Below are 22528 nucleotides of genomic sequence, written 5' to 3'. Positions count from 1 at the left end.
AAGGATGAAAAGTAGCGGCTAAATGTTTCTTTAAAATAACCCAAAAAAGCCGTAAAGAGGCAGCATTTGAATGCGTTATATAGGACGTGTGTTGAAGATTAGTAGGACATTACTGTGGTAAACAGAGAGAGTGAGAGATTACCTCTTCAAGACCACTAGCGTTTCAAATGTGGGTCTTCAGAAGCCACATAAGTCGCATCACTCTCATTGATTGCATACTTTTCTCTATCAAAGACACTTGCATGGTTATGCCTGGAGCAACTGTTTCACTATCTTCCGTTTTGTCTTCGTAATTGCATGTTTACGCTTCCTGTTTCTGCGTACCTAACGGAGCTTAAGAGTAAAGCTGCTATTTCTACCGAAAATAGTAACAAAATAATAATTCCACAAACTGGCATCTGTAACGGTATGAGAAAAAAAAAAATGCAGGTAAATCTAGAAATGTCCTTGTGTTCACACCGTAAGCCCAGTCCACTAAATCACTGCAGAGCGGCACAGAGGGTGCATCCTGCGCCGCCGAACATGAGATAGTGACAACATAAGCTCAGTATTATAAGGACTTTTCGGCTGCTTCCATCTGCAGGAGCATTCTGGCGGCTGGATTATCCGACAAGGAAAGGGCTTACCCTCCTATCACAACACTCAAGGCTTCCATTCCAGTTATTGCCACTTAAAATGGTCTACATACGAGAACACGTGTGTCAAATAAACTTCGGAGTTCAACACAACGTACATAAGCCCAGGAATGTTGGTTTAAAATTAAGTTGTGGAGGACAGTCAGTAGTGTCATCCATCTATGATCATCTATGACTGTGTGTGAAATACACATTTGTCCGAATAGAGGGAATAAAAAAATACATAATTTAGTGTGTCAATTTTTAATGTTAAAATATAGAAAAATTATTTATGATGTGTTCATATTCAGCTGTGCTCTAAACCATCTCATGTTCCTGTCTTTAAGACTATGATTGATTAAGGTAAACCATGAAACCACTCTAGCCTACAGTGTAATTGAGGGTGTTGGTTGAGGCTGAGTGCATGATCCTCCACTGGGCTCGGTGGTCCTATGTACGCGGGCAGGGCTGAGGGCGAGGGCTAAACTCATGTATTTACACCCTCATCCCCTCTCAGGCTCAGGCCTGAACAGATGGTTTCTGTTTTTCCTGGCAGATTTGTGACAGAGCCACAAAAGGCCCCTGCTTTGACATGAAGCCAAACGGTTAAGGCCGTTACTGGCGAGAGCAGGGGAAGGAGGAGAGAAACAGGGGAGAGCGGAGGAGGGGGGAGGGCCGAGTGTGGAGGAGAGCCGAGAGGGAGGAATAAAGAGCCAGCAGTGGATAACAATGGACAATCAACACTGAATCCAACCACAACCGGTCCTAAAAGTCCCTGAGCAAATAAAAAATCCTCGCTAAAATTTGAGGCAGTTTGTCTGCAGACGGGAGAGTCCAGGGAGCATGTGGTTTCTGAGTTCTGGTGGCTGATGGAGTTGTGTAAACATCATTTATTGTAGCATGAACCTGTGCTCCTCCTGTTTCCTGCACAGTCTGCAGCCAGAGGAGGGAAGATTGCTTCCTGATTCATTTCACTAAGGTGAAGGGGGAAGTATTTCAGAGCTAAATCACACCAGCGTTTAATTATATATCTGTTCGACCCCTGCACTCGGGATTCGTCATCGCCCGTGGCAAGTTGCAGAGTGTATCGTTTGGAGTGGTGCTTGACTTTTCCATCACCCTCGCGTCGACTGTAACTGTAGGGGGTAACTTTGTAAATGCTTACGCGGTTAAGCAGGTCAGAACGCAGTGGCGATGCCTACGAGGCCATTTCAGACGTTATGAAGTGATAATGTCCATGTGCTTTAATTGAAGCCTTTTAACGGCGTCTTTATTGAGGTGTCTGCGATCTTTAAAAAGGACACAGGCGGCATAAACACATGACACTTTAAAAGTTCAGCCCTCTGCGAATGTGTCATGTAATATCCAGACTCACTAATAAATTCATGATAAATGAATATTTACTAAAATAACAACCCCGGCCCCCGAAATAAGAGCATTCCTGGAACAGGACAAAGTACAAGTTTAAATAAAACATGTTTCATATAAATATTAAAGTGAGTAAAGAGTGTTATGAATTTTGAATTGATAAACTAAACTACTGAGTCACATTTCGAGTATTATGTTTAATTTCTACGCGAAAGCTGCAGGATTTAAATTTTGTGACACGCTTGGTTTTCGCCGACATGTTAACGTGGTCAACAGTGAAATACGGGACGGTGACGCCCTGGAGACTGAACGCAGAGAGGATCTCGGCTGGTGGAGCAGGGCGCACGTGAAAGGCAGTTAAACAGACAGCCGTTCCCTGCTGTGCAGAGCCTTTCTGCTGGAGAACGACTGAATAAGCTCTGCTTTCACAGGTCAGGGATGCACACGCTGAAGAATCAGCACTCGTGTTTTTCCTGCTGTAAGCGCTTTTTCCAATGAAAGCAGATTGGATGGCAACAGTGCCTTTTTTTTTTTTTTTTTTTTTTTGCTGGAGGGTCGATCCTGCGTGTTCTGCTGATAAGCTAGTCCCCCCCCCCAAAAAAAACCCCACAACATGAAGCCTACTAAAGAACTCAATTACACCAGGAGCTGTGGCTCTGCAGGCTCCATCTATTAGGCTGAAGAAAATAAAAAAAAAAAAAAAAAAAAAAGGGGAAGGAAAGAAAGAAGGATTTTGCCTACACTCAGCTGCGTTAAATTGCCTGTGGTCTGCTAAAAAGAACATCAATACGTGCCGGTTGAGCCGCCATCAGCCGACAGCAATTTTACTGCCTAAACAAGTTATATCATTTACCAAACGCGGAAGCCGCTCTGTCACACCACTGACAGCTGCTGCCAACTGGACCCGGCCCCTGTAGTTTGTAGCTGGTTTAATTAGCATCTGAACCTAAGTATTTATAATCACACTCATCCCTAAGGTTCTGGCTGCGGAGCTAAGGACACGGCAATGAATTCAATTTGACGTCTGTACAGATTGTACTGGGGCAAACATCTGCTGCGAGGTTGCGTTGAGAACGCTGCTCTCCTGTTGGCCATCCTGTAAATGACAGGGCCTGAGGGGACAGAGTGCTCCCTTTTCTCTGCGAGAACAAGATGCTGCGAGAGCCGCGCTCGGCACATCAGCCCCCCGTGCGATCTGAGCACAGACACAACAAGGCCACGTTTTAAAAGTCAAGACGCGCGGCTCAGTGTCACATGTACGTCCTGAAAACGATCTTAAACGCTGCTCACGAGACGCGGCTCAATTGAGGTTGGGCTGCGTTTAGTTACATTTCTTATTACGGCTGCCTTCACGCCGATGATGGAAACGCCGTCTGACAACGCTTGCAAACAAAAACCAAACACGCACTGCAGGTTCACCCGCGGTAGCTTTTCCAGCGCGCCGCCACGGCACCTTTCTGTCTTTTCCACATCCATGCCAAAACAAAGCAGGAACCAGCAGCATTAAAATGTCTCTACAAATCAGTTTAATGCTTCACTCCTTCTTTCCAGCCCCGCGCGTTTACACGGCTTGCAGCTAGGAATCAATCGACTGCGCTAATAAAATAAAGCGAAGCCTATGATATGAGAATATGGCGCGCTAACCATCTCGCTTTTAATATTGACACACTTTTAATATTTAAAAGTGCGGTCGATGGGAGTTGTCACAAAAGAGGGAAACAACGCAACGCGGGAATGGGGCCTTTTGAGAAGGGAACGCGACTGATGAAACCGACGCGCACACTCCGAGCTTTTGTTCCACGCTTGTAAATTGTTTTACATTGCTCCACCGAGTTTATGAGATTATGGTTGCTCTGCTTTCTGCTGCGAAACATTTTTATGATCTATAAATATACAGAGTAATGCGCTTATACGCGAGTATGAAGTAGATGCATTACCTGTGTTTTCATGCAGTTTGGAATCTCTCTCACAGGACACAAACTGCTCTGAATACAATTTCAGGCATGAGTTGCTTTTGCAGCTTTTACTCAGTGATGCATATTTTACTTTGTGGCTTCGGCGCAGTGAAAATAAACTGTTGACTGCACACTGGAAATAGTCTGGTCTCTAAAATAGTAAATTTCTTTTTTGCATGTTGATGTTTTAACCTTTAATCCACAGCTTGTCTTGCGGATCTCCCTACACTGGTGTTTAGGATACGTCCTCAGAGAAAGAAAGAAAGAAAGAAAAAAAAAAACGGCCCAAACTTTCTGCTTTGATCTAATTTACAGCTGTCCATTTCTCCGTCCAGCTGCACAGTAAACCGAGCCGAGGCTGATACTAATCACATCAGCAAATACTGTCTTGTTGATATCCCCTAAAACAACATTTTTTATGTAACCCCTTCCAGCAAAAAAAAAAAAGTATCAGATGCAGAGTTATCTGTGATCTGCCATTTCAGCATATTTAGTTGTTTAAACACTGGAAGCAGGGAGCTCATGTTCCATGACGTCCTCTCTGGAGTGAAGGAAATGGTGGCAGCTAAGCTAGTTGCAGACGGTCAGACGACACACCCACTTCCCCCCTCTGGGCCTTTATGTGACTTTATATAAGGCATTCCTGAGTGCTAGTCAGGCCTGGTGTGTTTACACAGCGTTGGGTGCTTACCCTTGGCACAGGCTGTTTGGGCCGTGTTGGCGCTTCAGGGACAGCGCGGCTAATAGGAGCTAGCGGGAGGAACAGTGAGGGGCAGACACACTGTACCGGACCAAAGGCTTTACACTGTGCACTCCAAGCCAAGACTTAAGGAAGCGCCCCATATTTGTACAACATCCTTCTTGTTTGATGGCTCGACATGCGAGCGGAATAACAGAAAGCGTGCCGTGTGCGCCCGGACATGATGGGAAAGTCTCTGTCATTTCCCCAGACCTTAAAATATCTTGAGCTATCGTCGCGGCTCGTGTTCCAGAGATAGGATTTGCGAATGAGCAGGTAGAAAATAAATGGAGCCTTCCTCGGGGTATTGACTGGCACTCGCTCAGATCACTCTTACAGCAAGAAAGTGAGTTCAATCATCAAGCAAAGACCACCCCCCACACTCGCCCCCCTTCTTTCCCCTGTGCGGCGACCCAGGCGCTTCAGTGTCTATGTTGAGCTAACGCCCATTTTACCCCTTCTCCTCAGGTTGCTACTACCCTCCCCTCGCTCTCCCAGTCATCTTTTCATATGCTTAAAGGGCAGTTTATTTTCCATTTGCAGAGGGAAAATTAATCTTTCTCTGCTCTGTGGTGGTGGCAGGCCCAGATCCTGGAGGAGGTCTATTACGTCTCCTGCCAAGTAGACTCCCCCTCCAGGTTGAATAGCATTAATACCTCCTTTATAGCCAATCAACTGGACTAGTCATATATTTCAAGACCAGTAAAAATAATTGAGGAAACCTCTGTGAGGAAACTGTATTCATACACTTTAATCTCTTATTCAAGAGGTTCAAATTGGTTCTGCACAAAGGAAGTGACACTAAAGAGTAAAAATATTACACGATGTGCAGGGGAAACGGTCTGACATACCTTCACCTCAGAGCAGACGAGAAGTATGACAACCACCTTTGATTTTCCTTTGATGTCTGTGTCAGCACTGTAGCGGCACACTTAGAGCAGGAGCAGCCGCCCAGAAAGAGCAAGGTCTGCACTGTTTTATGAATCGCGGTGCATATCGAAGAATAACTTAACAGCCAGCCAAAGGTGTAAAAGGCTTTGAAGCAACATGTTCCCCTTATTGCCAATTACAGTGAAGATAAAAAAAAAGAAAAAAAAATCACGAATCATGACTTTTTATTTTTATTTGATACTATAAAGATTACAGCCTGACCCAGACCTGTGGTTGTTTTGCTTTTTTTTTTTTTTTGGACATTAAGTCAATTAGGTCAACTGCTGTTAATCATTGTTGGTCCTGGATGTGTACTGTGACACAGGTCACACAGTTGTTCAGTGATGATTACCACACACACACACACACACGGACAAACAGAGGAGGGAAAAGCTAAACAAGTGGAACTGCTTGTGTAAGTGAATAGCACACGGTGAAAGGAAATTTAAACAACTTTGTCTCTTTGAATCAAAAGCTTTGTCACCGACCGCCAAACCTCACAACTACAAGGAAACAGCCCGAGCCGCAGACGCTATTATCCGAGTTCCAAAAGTGAAAGCGTTTTGAGAACAACGAAATGTAACCGATCCGGTGGCACGTAAGCATCAAAAAAACCTTAAACTAGAGGGTTGAAATCAAACTTGCGTCTTCAATAATACATGTAATTTTGTTTTGTAAAATACCACAACTGTTTCTTTCTTGTGGCCAAACAAACTAAAGAGGCTAAAGTGCTGCTATCACACTGTAGCACAAGCATGAGCTACAGCAGGCTGCTCCTCAGACACGCTATAAACAAAGCGGTTCAAATCACATCTGCAAAACTTGTTTACTGCTTGCTAACAGAGGGTGCTAATTAATGTTGTGCAGAAAACTTTAGCTGTGAATTACATTTAGTTTTTTTTTGTCATGAGTTTATTTTTTTTACATTGAGGCTGAAAAGGCATCTGATGCAATAAAGTGCTGTGCAGTGCTAAGCAGGGAGCACTTACTTCTTATCAATAAGGCCTCTGGTTAAAAAGCAGTAGTGCCCAAAATACATCACTCTAAAAATGCTTTACTGCTCCAGTGGTTACAGGCAAACAGCATGCAGCTCCTTGCACATGAAAAAGTTCAGCGGCACAGAGGAAAATAAATGATCTTACCGTCTCTTTGTTGGGCAACAGCTCTTTCCGGATCCTGAAGAAGTTTTTGCCGAACTGTCTCAGCCCTTTAATGAAGCGCTTCTGCAATTTTTCACAGAGGAAGAGAGGGAAAGAGAGAAGAAGAAGAAGAAGAAGAAAAAAAAGAGCAGTTAGTTTATGTGAAGTCAGCTAAACTGCCACTGCGTAAAGTTACAGCTTAGCACAGCGACAAAAAAACAAACATTGTTTTCATTTCACTCGTCTGTGGTCGGGGAGGTTTGGTGTGTATTTTAGAAACCTCTGTAGCCGTTTAAACTCCGGAGCAAACACAGCCATGTCAGGGCAAAACCAGAGAGGAAATGACAGAAATGAAGTAAGGCAGGGAGAGACGCTGAGATTAGCTGTACAGAAAATACAGTTAGCAAATCTGATCTAAAATGAAAACAACCACAACAGTAGACGTGCTGCAGTTGTTAATCTCACAAGTGAAAGTTCAAAGTCAAAACCTGAACTTGAGAGGTAAAAAAAAAAAAACTAGAAAACGCCTCCGAGTGCACGGTGGGCACTGCTCGTATTTTTGTTGTTATATTTTAAAACCGTATAAAATGTGTAAAAATCACAACACGAGACAAATATATTCTGACAAGAGTGAGAGGAGCCGAACTACATGCTGACACGAGCTGCTAGTCCATAAACGCTGGATTTAATCTGACAGGAAAACAGAAACGTGAACATGCCACCTCACCTCAACGACAGCAAAAAGCAACACCAGAACCAAAAATCTGAACGTCCTAAATATATTTCTTCTCCTTTAAGAGCCACAGACTGCGAGCCATAAAAAGCGACGGCTGAAAACATTCATAACCAGCGAAGCAGACAACCAACAGATTTACTTTCTTGCTCCAGAGGCGAGCCCCGTTCCTCAGTGATCTCAGCCAAGCGTTTCCACCAAGTAACTCCGGCAAAAAGCGGGGAAAAGTCCTCGGGGAACACGCCGCAAATCTCCACGTCCAGCCACAGGTAAAGGAAAAATTACGGGGGCAAATCCACAGTGTCTCTGACAGTACGTCGATTTTTTTTTTATAACAAGAAAGAAATAGCTTGTCACTCTCTGCTCTTCCACTACAAAGGGGAAGGCTTTACATGTGATCTTTCTGCAAGAGAGCCTCTGGTTCGCAGCAGGCTGGAAAACCTGAAGTGGAGTCCTGTGATTCATGTTGGTGTCGGGCACAGCGCTCGTTTCAGCCTCTGACTCTGAATGAGCAGCCTGAGCGCCTCTCCACCTCCACAAAGAGAACAACCCGGCCGCTGCTTGTTATTAAAACTACACCAAAGCTGCCCCGTTTCCCTTCAGAGGAAACTACGGCAGTCCTTTTAAATGCATTCAGAGCTTGGGATGAGCGTGCTCAGAGGAAAAAACTAGCTGGCAGCCCGGAGAGGGGAGGCAGGCTGACACAAATTGTGTGGAGAAAGGTCTTGGACATGGTGGAAGGAGACAAGCGAGAGGGAAAACCAGACATGGAGCCTCTGTTTTCGGGGGGAGTTTATTTTCCATGCCGTGTACAGTACGTTATGTAACCACAGATTGTTTACATACCCTGCTTCCGTGGGGAACAAAGGCCAAATTTGCAGAAGTAACGCAGCCAGCTGCAAAACACTACTGTCTTTCAGGAGGGAAAATTACAGAAGAGAAGCACCAGGAAAGAATGACTGTACTATTACGCACAACAATTTTAAGAGCGTGATTGTGAAGATGAAATATGAAAGTAAAGGTCCAAATTAAAGAAGACTAAACAAACAAACGGCCCTGATGTGCTCTTTTAGCTGACGTCCGGACTTAAGTTTCCATCCCATCAGTGACATGAGACAGCAGTTCATTTGCATTCATCAGGCTGAAGGTGTAGCGGTTGATTAGCCAGTAGATGGAGCCGTCTCTAAGACAAGCGCCCCCCCTTCCCCTCCCTCTCCTCCCTGACACTCTCGCCCTGCCACATGTGAAACTCATCCCCAGCCACTCGAGGGGTTAAGGGCAGATTACCATTTGGACTGTCACTCAAACATCCACGGCAACACGCAAAACCAGAGGAACGCCGCTGCGGAGATTCGGAGGATCAACAACGGAGGGCTTGTTTGACAGGCGATGACAAAACTAGGTAAATATCCATCTGAAATATTAGCTTCAAAAATGTTTGAGGGGGGAAAAGATGTGCTAGAATTGCCAGAGGACACAGACGTATTTGTATAAACCTAATATAGAGGTTAGGATGAGGATAAATTTCCACTGCCACTTCACCGGAGTTTGTGGAACTAAAAATCAATTAGACCTGCACATGTAGCCCGCGTCTGTCCTAATTATGTTTCACAACTGTACTATTTACTCAGCCTGTCCGTTCATCTCCACGGAGGAGCCGCATGCATGCAGGCTCACCCTCCCTCCTCCCTTCCGTTTTCTTTCTCTCGCTGGCTCCCTCCTCCCCTCTCTACATGTCGGCTCCAGTTTAAGGCTCCATTTCAGCTGCCTGGGCTCACTGCTCTCCAGCCCAGCTAATAAATCATCCGCCAATCTGCTCCCTGAATCGCTCTGCCCCTGCTCCGATTGCTCCAGCCCTCGGTTGCCAGGCAACACAGAGCGAGGGGGAAGGAGGGGCCGAGAGAGCCCGAGCGAGAGCGAGAGCGAGAGAGAGAGAGAGAGAGAGACGGAGGGAGAGAGAAGGGGGGAGGCAGCTGGGTAGAAGTGCTACCAAATGGCCATCCGCTGTGCAGAAACAACAGGCTTCTCTCTCTGAGTGTGTTCCAGGGAGCTGGCGCTTTTCACCCGCCCCGAGTTTCCCCCTCAGAGCCCAACAGTGCACTATTGTGAGACCCAGAGAGGAGACAAATAAAAGGAGGAGGAGGACGAGAAAAAAAAAAAAAAGAGATTCAATAGGGCATTGTTGCGTGTGCGCACTTCCTGCTCGAGAGCTGATTGTTGGGAGTTGTAAAACTGGTTAAGATAATGCGCGCACAGGCACAAAGATGGTATCGTGATGACAAACAGAGCTCGGGCTCACACATGGAACACAATTCCTGCTAAATGTCATTCCGCGAAAACACTGACGCAAGACGGTCCAACTGCAAACAAAGCCACTTTCACTCAATATGGAGTCATTATACTTGACTTGTTGTTAAAAGCTGACCTTTCCGAGCCGGCTGTGTGTAAACCCACAGCGCCGAGGGCAATCAGTCAGCCAGCCAAAACCGACCCGAAAAAAAAATCACTGTTATGAAAGATCAGCTCGTAAATAGATGAACAGAGAGAGGAAATCACAACTTGCTAGAATAGGGGGAACCGCATCGACAGACACTACACTACCCACATCCTGTCTGAACTGACACCATGAATTAAAAATTGTAGTTAGATAAGCTCAAAAATGTCATTATAGTTAAAAGGTGTTAGTAGTTTCCTTGAATGCAAAACCTAATTTTTCTTTAAAAAAATATTTCTTCAGGGGCTTTAACTTAACCCCTATGACCCAACCCGCTCATAAACGTGATAGTATTCTGACCTTCGGCGGGCGAATTAACACCCACCGCTTTCTCTGGCTCGCACTGACACAAAAGGTGAAAGGAAATTCCAGCACACACCCATCCTGCCCGCCATTTAGTTACCAAACAACACGATGAAAACACCGCTGGTGCACCGTAGCACGATGGTGATTAAACAGGCTGTTGACATTAAACCCTGCACGGCCTGCAGCGGGGGAGACGGAGCAGAGCAATACGTTTTAACTGACAGTGGCGTGTTTGTTTGTTTGTTTGTTCTCAGGTCTGTAGGCTTTGTGTTCTACCACTGGGGGGCCGCCGCCCTCTCCTCTCCTCTCCTCTCCCTCATCTTCCTCGTTCCCCCTCCCGACTACATAGCTGTCGTCGACGGCCTGCTCGGGCCATCCATCAGCCGGAGACGCAGCCGGAGATAAGCCGCGGCGCAGTGCATCTGGCTGAGGAATAGACCTCCTGCCCTGCAGCAGTCATAGATCAGCCTCTCTGTCTCAGACATGGCGACACACAGCACGACCACTGCTGCTGCTGCTGCTGCTTCTGATCGTATATATGGCACCTCCTGTTGGCCGATGCGTTATTAGCACTACTTATTTACAATCGGGCACGACAGCAGCCTCAGGTGAGGGGACACTCTGCAGTCTCAAGTTTGTGCTATCATCATTCGGTGACCTTCACAGAGTCTGAGGATGCAAAGGAATCAATTTGTAGACACTGGCCTTTCTTTGACCGCTACTGACACGCAGCTCGTCTAAATAAATAACTTTTATAATTTCGTCTTTGGTTTGACGGTGTTTTATTACTGCAGGAAAAGCGCAGCCCCTATAGCCTCAAGGTTGGTTAGCTAATTATCTGCTCAACAAAAAAAAAAAGATTGAAACATGAATATTAACAAAATTTGATTCAGCCCTTTAAGGATTCTCCAAACGTGCCCGGATACAGTCATCAACACGCCTCATTTATCGCCAAGATTTTACTGAATGAAAACCAGAAGTTTTTTCCCCGCTGCAGCTGATCACATCTCTTCACATCGTTTCTTAAGTTTCAACAAGTGCTCATTTAGATAGCAGTAATGTTGCAACAGAGAGCAGTTAACCTATGTTGCAATCAGGCGGCAAGCGAAGGAACACAGAGGCATGAAAAGGAAACAAGCCGTGCGCCTCTCGTCCTTTTAATGTGCGCTTTCTGCTCCTGTTTATTTTCTGCCGTTTCTTTGAGACTATCGCGCAATCAAAGGGACGGGGGGTAGAGCGCCTGTGTGGGCCGATGAAACGCACACATGAAGAAGTGGCGTCGCGGGATTGCCTCTCTCGGTTACACTTTAGTAAAAAGCCAAGAACTGTTCCATGTCGGTCGGCCCGAGACGCTTTCGCCGAGCCGTAATCACAGGTTACATTTTCCCTTTTCTCGGCGGTTAAATCAACCGCTCCTCTGCCCTCGACAGCCCACCGAGTAACGGCTACGAGGAGGTTAGGCTGCGCGGGAGAGGTTTCTGATGAATTATTTATAGCTTTTATATTTTATTTATTTTAGAATGCATGAGCTTTTTTTTTCTGTGGCGTAATCTACAGTTATCACCTCGGTAAAGCATCAAATGGTTTGAGTGGTGCACGCTTGAAGTTGATGGATTTTCGATGTCTGAACGCCGCACTAATAATGCCACAGTGAAAGACTGTCGAGGCGTCGATGGTCACAAATCTTTCTGGAGAGAAATAATTTTCTGTTGCTGAAGGAGGGCAATAAAAATGAAACAACGCTCTGCCTCTCAGGGTTGTCACTCGACCCCCCCGAGCCGTAATGAAACGGCTTATAAATGATCACGGTCGTATCTGTGTGCGGGATGTGTGCGGGGAGGAATTGTAAATATTTTTCTTGAGTTTAGAGGGTTGAGATGAGGTTTGGGATTATATGCTATGTGGCAGCAGCTGCAGGCGGAGGGAGGGGGGGTGGGTGGGGGGGGGGTTAGGGGGGTGAGGAGGTGGAGGGGTGCAGGAGAAGTCAAAGGGAGGAGGAAGGGAGGGTGACAAGTGACCCCGCAGACAGGCTGATTCTGTCATTTCAACGGCCCCCGCTGTCACTTTTATTCACATCTCTAAAAGAGCGGGTGGGGTGAAAAAAAGAGCAGGCGGGGATAATGAAGCCCGGTCCTGGAGGGGACGACGCGGAAGAGGGAGAGGAAAGAGAGCAAAGGGTGATGAATAAATGAAGAGCAGCGGGGACGTTTTTTTCTCCGAGTGTGCGTCAAGGTTGGGAGCTGCATTTACACCTGTCCCTCAAGGCTGCGAGGGCTGAACGGGCGCAAGTGGCGATCGGCTCCCTGGAAGCCGCGTCCTTGGCTCGGAGTTCGAGATGCCGCCTCCCCCCACCCGCCCCCGGGGCTGTGGGGCAGGTGACGCACAGGCGTTCTGCTGCCTGCCTCCACCCGAAAATACACGGAACACAACCAACACCGAACACAGCCAACGCCGTGTTTGAGACTCCCCGACAGCTCCAGCTCCAATAAAGCTGTCAGAATGTGATGAAATAAGTGTGAAGGGAGGACAAACAGGCATCTGAAATCACTCCAAGATAATGGAACGGATCAAACTCTGCAAACTAAAGTTACTGTGCAACATCCAAACAAGCTTCGGTTTAAGTTAATTTATTAAGTAATACATTTGCTGTGTTGTACTAATCCAATATATTAGCCAATGTATCAGAGAATATTAGATTTGTGAGGATGCTTGATCTCATATTTTATATAATATAAAATCATTTTCAGAAACTAATACTGTAATGCAACGTTTTTGTCTAGTCAAAAGATCCCATTACTTGAGTCATCATCTTACAGTCTGAAGTTAAATGCTTCATGACCCCGTCCCCTCATTAACACGCTCGTCCTCCTCTCTCATCACCTTCACACAACTGTTTAGCTCAACGCCAGCAAAGCACGAACAAAAAAAAAAAAAAAAGCAAACTCATAACCAGTGCAAAAGGAGACGGGCGGCCTTAATTTGTTCTGGTGATTCACCGCGGTGGTGCCTACGGGCTGTGGCTTCATCTAAACGCGCCCATCGCGTTCGATTACGAGACAACGATCCGAGCTGTTGAAATCAAAGCTACGCAAAACGCTGCCAAGCTCCAGAATTGCAAAACAATGTCAAAGAGGAAAAAAAAAGAAAAAAAAATGGTGATTCGTTCAAAGGGGAGGGGGGGGGGGCAAACACAACAGAATCCGAGTGGTGGGGCTTTGAGTTTCTCTAAGATCTACAGTCAGATCAGTCAGCAGTGTTATCTTTGAAAGAAGTGGGGATGCAAACACGCAGCTCAGTGTGTCACGACGCATCAAGGCCAAAGCGGCGGCGCTCGGGGTCGCTCCAACATGCTGCAATTCGGCGCTTTCACTCCGCTCCTTCCCACTCATGATGTGGTGTCTGATCAGGGAGAAGGGAGCTGCCATTTTCTGATTCCAGCTGTGGTGAAATTTACATCTAAATTCAAATGGAGGCCAACATTAGCAGCCCTCAGCCTTTTTTCCCTCTCCAGACTTCCATGCTAAAGATTTATTCTGCGGGTGATAAACAGGATGCAGCTGCTCCTGAGCCATAGAGGGGCTGGAAACCGACGAGTGTTTTTACTGATGTCTTGCGAGACTGGGGCCAAGAGCCCTGTGTTAACGCTCTCTCAACAGCTCCCTCTAAAGACACGAACGCAGCTCTGACCGACAGAAAGAGGCAGTACCACAAAAAAAAAAAAAAAAAAGAAAAGAAAAAGAAAGGAAGCCATGTAATAATACATAAATGTAATGGTTCTCTTACCACTTCATCTTCAGACCAGCACTTTTCTATCAGTTTGGGTACCGGCTTCTTCACCAGGCGCTGCAGAGCCTTTCCTGCATCATAGCTGCTCTCGTGAAGCTGAGAACAACAACAAAAAGGAGACATCAGCATGTATTTCTAACTATAATCATTTGTCTTCAATCAAATAATATTAAGGAACACTTAATAAAAAGCCAACTTTATTAACTTGACACATTTTATTGAGCCATATAAAGTGATTTTACTTCCAGGTGACTATAAATCTTAAGAGGAAATGCTGTGCAAAGATCCAAGAACCAGGGGAGAAATAAACGACACTGTGACAAAGACAATTGCGGTGCAGCTTTAAGCTTTGTGTCACATTCAATTGGGTGAAACAGGCAGCGTCGGAGCTCTTCCTCTGAGAATAAACAAGCATTACTCATTGGAATTGCAAATAGAGAGGAAGGTCAAGAGACAATGACCTGCCCGCTATGTTAATTTTCCAGTTTATAGAGTCAGAATATAAATGCCCTGTTTATGATGATTCTAATCTCTTTCTTGTGCTTGATTCCTCGGCGTTCATTGTCAATGTGACTGACAAATCTCTCATTACGCCCGAGGTATTGTTAGCCTCTGAGCCTGGGGTTTGCTAAAAGGGGGGTAGTCTACTGGCTCGGGGGTCTTATCAGTGACCATCGCTGCGCAGCCACGGCTAAACACACAGTGAAGTCGGTGCAATTCAAACAAATCGCGTGACCGTTTTTGTGTTATCCGTGCTCCTGAGCGAGACTTGCTGCGCGGCTACTCACAGTGTTAAGTGCGTTTAATGTAGTGTCATCTCGAGAGGCCGCTAGGCACCCGTCTTCTGTTGAGCCTCCGTCACACATCCCTGCAAAGGCAGCCATGCTCCTGTGGACACAACATGGACGGTATCAACATTAAAATGATATATATATAAAAAAGAAAAGGCCAAATATTCAGATGCACGTTGTTAGATAATCACTTGACTTTAAACTCTCCACATTTATCCTCTTCTAGTGACGTCTCAAGGGTGTTGCAAGATAGTATTTCATAAAGATACATAAAATGAAACCTGTGCCAAAACTTACCAACAAAGCTTTTTAATGACTAGAGTAAAGCTGGAAGTGTAATTCAGCAATTATTAAGTAACAATAACGCACATGTCTGATTTAAAAATGTAAGAATTTACAGCTTTTGTACATTTTAAATTAAACTGATTAATTTTGGACAATATTAGACATCTAGGTCTAAAAGTAAATTATTAAGGATAAAAATAGACATGATTAGATTTTCTACAACTCTGTCTGCCACGGTGTCATTGTGATAATTTATACCGCAGCCCCCCCTCGACTACAACATAGCCGAGACACCTGTTCACACATAGCACTTGAACTGTAACAACATCTTACTGAGCACTGATGAGTGATTTCACTCCATGATACCGGACCCGATAAAGTGACACATTATTAATCATCATCCTTAAAATACCAGTATGAATTTTCAAGTTAACGTCACTACACAAGACGATCTGTATCTTTAAATCTTTGCATGTTGTTGGCGAGTCCTCTGTGATACAGGTGTAGTGGCTTAGACCTTGCAGGCCCGCTAAGACTGAATCCCCGTGTCTCTCCCGGCGCTCACCTTGCAGCTCTGAGGTACATGAGAAGGTCACAGTCGTTGACCCCGGGCATCCAGACCAGCTCCTCATTCTCGGTCACGGCCTGGCCACCAGGGGAGGGGAAAGGCTGCAGCTCCGGGAGCTTGGCCTAATTAGGTCCACGGAGAAGGAGAGGGACAGATGGTGACACGCTACAAATAGCATGTAAGCTTAAAGAAAATATCAGCTTTCAACCTCCTGTCACCAGCCTCTCGCTGCGAGGCTGAGTGGTGGCAGAGGGGTATGGGGACAAGTTACAGTCGTAATGATTCAACTGCTTGACACAGAAATAACAGCTCTGACAGCTTTCCGTCTTTTATGCTGATCGAATGAACAAGAGTACTTGAAGAGATTTTTTTTTATTATAAAAATGTATAACAAAGAATTCAATGATATTATTTAAATTCAAGCAACTTAATTATTAAATAGTTTCTATGGGAGTGCAGCAAAGGTTGCAGCATAGTTGTAAGCAACTATGAAAAAGTCAATGTTAATATAGAACAACAACTCGAAACACAGGTTCACTTATACTTGTACATATTTTTATATATATTTCTTAGATTTTATACATTGATGCGTGCATTCTTACTATTATTTCCTACTTTTCTTGTTGCCTACGTTGCTCTTTGTTCTGAACACTAGTACACTTTGAGTAGGAGCTGCTGTTAGTAATTTCCCCTTGGGTTTAATAAAGTAATTCTGATTCTGTGGTTGCATAAAAAGTAATTTTTGACAAATAATATACAATAATAAATACTTGAAAATGGCCTTAGTGATAATGATAAACCATTGATTAAATTATAATGGGATTAAAATGTCCAATATGGGAAGCAACAAGTATCACCAATATAAATGTCAATGCAAATGCGGATTTGTGTTGGATTTAAGGGCTTGAGACATTTACCACAACTTAATTTATACCTGATAATTAATATTCTTTACATTTAGACATACTACATTTTAAATAACTATTCACATTGTGAGCAGAGCATGTCAAAGAGGACCAGGGTGGCAGAGAGAATTTAACAATTAAAGTTGAATGGACAAAATATTATATGTTGCAGTAAATTATACTATGAGTTAAGGGAAGCCAGCTGTGTGGTGATAAAACACAGGTCCACTATGATTTTGAAGGAACAGCGTGCATCTCTGGTACAAAGACTTACTTGATGACTGGGTCCCACTCGGATTTCCCCTTGTGTGCTGTTTAGCCGCCTGCGGAGACACAACGAGAGCAGATTGAAGCAAAAATATTTACTTGTCGACATTTCAAAGCTGGCTGTAAGAAGTGTGTTGGCACTGTAAATCCTGTAGAATCAGCTAAACTGCACAAACTCACATCATAACCCGAACGTTAAGCTTAAAAGCAGGGATTCAGCCGTAATTAACGACCAAGATAGTGTCAAATATAGGCCGAGGGGACAAGGCCTTTACGGGCAGCGTGAGATAAGAATGTTTTATTCTGAAAAGCAAATAGACATTTCAGGGGAATATTCCGGGTTGACTGCTCCTGCACAGCGAGCTCAGCAGAGCACATTTGCAGGCCTGATATTGTGAATGCAGCAATAAACCAGAATCCCCTAAAAGGAGGAGGAGGAGGAGGAGGAGGAGGAGGAGGTGGGGTGGAGGTGGGGGAGCTGGCTCTGGATACGCAGGGTGAAGAGCCTCTGAAACGGCTGCTGGTACAAACGTTGGTAGCCATAGCAACTGCAATTTAATAATAGTGTTCCGAATCTCCAGCTGCAGTGGATTAAAGAAAATGACAAGATGTTCCTTTTGAAAAGCCTTTTCCCCTGTTTCCTAGGCAACAGCGCCGATTTTCATACAAGCGAGCGCAGGGCGGCCCAGAATCTGTCAGCGTGATTTGCACCCGGAGAAGCTCGCACTCCATCACCGAGACCTGGAGGAAACTTGAGAGGCCGCAGCCGTCTGGTCTCCTTACAGCCCTCAAACCACACGAACCCTGTGACAGTACTTTTTTTTTTTTTTTTTTTTTCTCGAAGCCAACTCTCTTTTCCCCCTTTCTTAAACAGACCTCCACATCCACGTCCTCCCAGGCGGGAGAGGTCTAATCTGAACTATGGCTGACAGAAGCGCTGGCACGGACCCGAGAAAACCGACACAGGCCAAAAACTGAATTTCAGCTGAAGTAAGTGACCCCTGCCGAAGGAGTCGGCCGCTCCAGAACATGTCGAAATACTTCGTTTAATTTTATTACAAACATTCTCTGCGGATGAGACAGGCTGAATGTAGAGCACTCAGAAACAGGCGCAAGAGCACGAGAACCAAAAGTGATGAATAGTGCTGATAAAGATAAAACACTCTGGTTTCCTGCGTCAGCGGAGTTCCACATTAGATTTTTAAAGGTTTAACAGCAACGTCATAACACTTCGAGACGAGTTTCACACAGTGTAATTAAACTTTTTAAAAATGTGTTACCGTTGCGTAATGTCAAACAAGCTAATGACGCTTATTTTCGGAGTGAAACATGAAACAACGGTACACTTTGTTTTGCTTTCTTACAAACAGATCCCTGATGATATACACCCAGAACACTGTGTGAGCGTGCGTGTATCTGGTCTGTGTTCCTGCTCAGACAAAAGTTCCGCCTGCGTGTGTTTCTGACAATGTGCAGTCGGCCAGGTCCACTGGCAGGAGGCTGTAAGGATGACAAATGAGGACCTGCGCTGCAGAATAAGAGCAGCGTGTCTGCAGACGGCCACGTTTTAATGCCGCACAGGTCCTGAGAGGAGGGGGGGGGGGGGGGGGGGGGGGGGTACAGATCGCAGCGGGGAAGCTCCGAGGAGTTTCCAATGAAGGACAGAAACCGCCAACTTCACAGGCAAGCACCGACATGCAAGTAATAAAATAAAGCCTTTGTTGAAAGTACTGACACAGTAGCAGTGAAAATACCTGCTTCAAAAAAAAAAAAAAAAAAACAAACAAACAAAGAAGGCTTGTGTTTTAATTTTCAAACTGTCGATGTAGATAATAACAATAATAAATGAAGTATTATCTCAGCTGCTGAGCTCCAAGTTTTAGTCGTGAGACTGTATCCAGTAATAATGTTTATCTTCTCCCTTAATAAAAAGCTTAAAGGCTGTTGCCTAGCACAATAAACAAGGTAAAACATGTCCATTTGTTACCTCACAACAAGCACGACCCCAACTCTGCATTAGCACACAATCCTGTCAAGCAATTACAGGCTTACTTATCAAACCCAAACAACAACAACAACAACGTGACAGTCTGGTTAACTTTGTGTGTGTGTGTGTGTGTGTGTGCAATCAAGGACAGCCCCGCCCCCCTCCATCAATTTCAGCCAATCACAGCGCGAGACCGTGGCACACTGACATAATTGCGGCGCAGCAAAAACAGACCCAACTTCACGGGCTTTGGTGTCATGACAAGCGACTCGTGGCGCAAATCGGAGCCAGCGGCAGAGTTTTGATTACACCCCCGGCGACGCTTCATTCGCCGCGTCATCCCGGTAGTAAACAGGAGCTGCGAAATGGAGAAAGGGAAGCCTCTCCGGGTCTCACACGCACGCTGGGTGCACGTTTATGAGCAGGGCGCATCATAAACAGGGTGCACGCATCGGGGCTTTGGTGGAGATAGATGAACAAAGGTGTGACACGGCCGTATTTTCATTGTTGCGGCGCGTGCAAACGCGTACCGGTATGCGAGAGCCGCAGTGACATGCTGAACGCAGCCACTCGTCCTCCTCCTCCTCCTCCTCCACGACACAAGCACAGCCGCTCTACACAATGACAGTGATGCGGACGGCTCGCAAACATCACCCAGTTTTTAGTCGGGCAGCCGAAAACGAGACGAGCCACAGCCGACGCTCGCGCAAAAACAAACGTCGGCACGGGAAAGCGCGAGAATGCGATGGCAGACCTACCTCCGGGGACTGAACAAATCGTCCATTTCTGACATCGAGCCCTGAGGTCGGGTGCTGACACCGAGTGTGTAACGCTCGCTGGAATTAACGCCCCCCTCTCTCACACCTATTTCTAGGTGCTCAAAATGGAGAAGCACGCATTCGCTCCGGAGAGGTATCCACTGAGCTTGTGCTGTGACCTCAGCCTGCACGTACGGCGTCGCAAGCTCGGCTCGCTCCTCTCGCGGACGCTACTGAGCATGTGCTGCGACCTCACACACACGCGCGCGCGCGCAGGGGAGGGCAGGCAGACAGACAGACAGACAGACGCGCACGCAGGATACGGAATTCATCGCTCCTCGTATGTCTGCACCATAATAAACAAGGGTGAAATTGCAATGCTGCAGACACCCCGCTCAGAATACCAAACGAGAGGAGAGAGGAGAGGAGAGGAGGGAGCGGAGACCGAGCAGGGGCCCGGAGGAGGGGGGTTCCCAACTGGCAACCTCTCAGTGCCAATAAAAAGGACAGCTGTCACTGCAACACGTGAGGCATTCCCAACACCAGCGGTGGATAATAACAAGGGGGGTTTAATTGTGCGCTGTTAACTCAACAGCTAATCACATCCAGCATCAATCGGAAATCCTTAAGGGCTGATTTTTTACATTTCCCACTCACATGGGGGCGACTACATTCCCTTGCCAAAACACTAGGTACACCAATGAAAACAAATGCATTTTAATAGGATATCGATGCACTAAATCCTCCTTCATGACTGTAGTCATAGCATCAGAAAGATGGTGACTCAACTGGACGACCACTTTGCTGGATGCAGTCTGTGATGCTTGTCAAACGTGTTTTGTTATTCAGCCTAGCCTGAAATTAGTTTGTCAAAATAACAGAAACATGTTATTACAACACAATGCAGTTCAGCGGTGCTACAAACCGCAGCCTCCAAAATGAATACGCAGACAAATCAACAGCTCTCTCAGTTATTCGAAGCAAATGCTGAATACCATACACTTCACGAAGACGCGTTTGGCGAAGAACTACTATTTAATTGATTTGAATACTGTACCTAATGTACTGGTAAGTGAGTGCACACAGAGACATGTGGCAAACATTTACATAAGCTTTACATAAAAAGTTGAAAAAATCCAATATGGAAAAAAAAATATATATGAATATCTTTAGATCTTGCTTATAAAGCCAAATAGTTTGCTCAGGTCTTGAGAGTTCACACCAGTTATTACTCAGCCTATTTCATAGTTTTGCAATGCAAACAGCAGAACAGGTGCAGCCAACAAATATATGAAAAATATTTTATTCAAGGTTTGGGAGCCAAACGTGGCAAGAAGCTGGCATTACCCATGAATGAGGTTCAAATAATGTGCAATGGAGAATCTTATTAAAATATGTAACAGGTTATCTGGTATCAGACCGAGATTCAATATATTAAATTGCAGCGCTTCTATGAGTGAAACAGCGCTTTTCACAGCTCATGGCTCTCTTAAGCCAGCAATAATGCAGCAAGCACAACACCAGGGACCTGAAACCGAAGCAGCTAAGCCGCGATGACTCTCGTCATTTACACATGCGCTTTTCCTACTGTGACGTGTCACAACGTCTTCAGTGAAATTCTTAAACCTACAAGTGATTTAAAAAGGAACGGACGGGCTGCTGTTGGCATTCAGATTCCAATCTTAATTTGAATGGAAATCAGCAGTGATTAAACTTGACGTGGGATCTGACATTTATCAACAAATGCCCTAATGACTGCAAAGCCACAGGGGTTTCACCAGTTCATTCCCTAGAATTGCACCACATTAGGATCAGTCTTTGTGCGCTGATGAAAATCTCTGCAACAATAAGCAGGCAGAAAAAAACTAAGCCAAGAAGTGCCAAAGACTCACGTAGAGTAAAATGAATAAAGACACTCATCTTGTGTAAATTCTAGTTGTATAAATACTCAAATCTGACAATACTTTAATTATATTATAAGTCTATTAATGCAAACACATGCCAGTTCATTAGGTACAAGTAAAAACGAATGCATACACATTAGAACAGTCATAAAGAGTGTACCTTATAATCTGGCAAGTTATTATAACTAATCAAAATGTGATTTATATAACCACTGTAGGAGCTATATAATTAATAGAGCATAATTTCACTCCCATAAATTTTAATTAATTAATTGTTTTAATCTCTTCTGGAGCGATAGTAAGTTGTTCCGGTGTGTTAATTAATTGTGAGGGCCTGCTGAGTATCACTGTCTTTTGTCATGTTGAGACAGAATAAAAACATGATAATAAATGGGATCTAAAAATTTGTGATGGATATTTTTCTAATTTTTTTTACAGAAAAAATTATCAAAATTGAAAATAATTGTATTGACCTATCTTAATTATATTAATATGTCAGTGTTGTGCACAGTTGTATTCAGGCAGGATAAAGGAGGGCGTTGTATCAGTGAAAGCGCGTCGACAGTGAGCTCCTCACCTGGTCTCTGGGTTATATCCGAGGATATAGAAAAAGGAGTCGATGCGGGCTTTGAACTCCCGGGCAGCAAAAATGTCGGAGAAATGGGAAATGTTGCATTTCCCCCTGCAGGAGAGAAGACAAGCTTTATTAGTCGAAACCAGCTACATGACAAAGTGATATCCTAGCATGGGGCAAAGGCAGCCTTAATTAGAAGCTCTCGGGATTTTCATGTATTGGAGGTGACACATCCAGCAGCAGGCATCTAGTGCCTGTCAGAGCCTGCTGACTCTCGCGGTGAGACATGAGATGCTGGCTACTGAAGCCGTAAACACCAGCTGAACTTGTCAGCGTTGCCTCCTCTGCCGCAGCAGACGCCACAGAGGCAGGAATTCAACCTGCACGTCTCCCTCCTCACACGAATGCCCCCCCACTGAGCTGAG

General features: G+C 45.2%; 1 protein-coding gene and 1 long non-coding RNA gene across 8 annotated transcripts in view; one reads left to right on the top strand and one right to left on the bottom strand.

Moving 5' to 3' along the window:
- rerea (arginine-glutamic acid dipeptide (RE) repeats a) overlaps positions 1 to 22528 on the bottom strand; it is a 122114-nt gene that overhangs the window by 10212 nt on the left and 89374 nt on the right. For 5 of the 7 annotated variants that reach the window (XM_047605890.1, XM_047605899.1, XM_047605916.1 and 2 more), the window contains 6 exons: positions 22107 to 22211; positions 16888 to 16936; positions 15706 to 15830; positions 14853 to 14952; positions 14062 to 14160; positions 6749 to 6829 (listed from right to left, as the gene is read on the bottom strand). In XM_047605890.1, the coding sequence (XP_047461846.1) occupies positions 6749 to 6829; positions 14062 to 14160; positions 14853 to 14952; positions 15706 to 15830; positions 16888 to 16936; positions 22107 to 22211 (559 nt within the window). Of the gene's footprint in view, positions 1 to 6748; positions 6830 to 14061; positions 14161 to 14852; positions 14953 to 15705; positions 15831 to 16887; positions 16937 to 19625; positions 19973 to 22106; positions 22212 to 22528 lie in introns of those variants that run through there. The other 2 variants (XM_047605930.1, XM_047605922.1) reach the window with 2 other exon arrangements.
- On the top strand, positions 7708 to 11040 carry LOC125020544. Its single transcript, XR_007114217.1, has 2 exons — positions 7708 to 8880; positions 10533 to 11040. It is a non-coding gene; the product is annotated as an uncharacterized LOC125020544 (long non-coding RNA).

This window comes from Mugil cephalus, chromosome 1 (genome assembly GCF_022458985.1).
Source record: "Mugil cephalus isolate CIBA_MC_2020 chromosome 1, CIBA_Mcephalus_1.1, whole genome shotgun sequence".
Taxonomy (NCBI): domain Eukaryota; kingdom Metazoa; phylum Chordata; class Actinopteri; order Mugiliformes; family Mugilidae; genus Mugil; species Mugil cephalus.
Note: the sequence above shows the minus strand (reverse complement) of the source record. Positions and strands in the feature narration are given on the sequence as shown.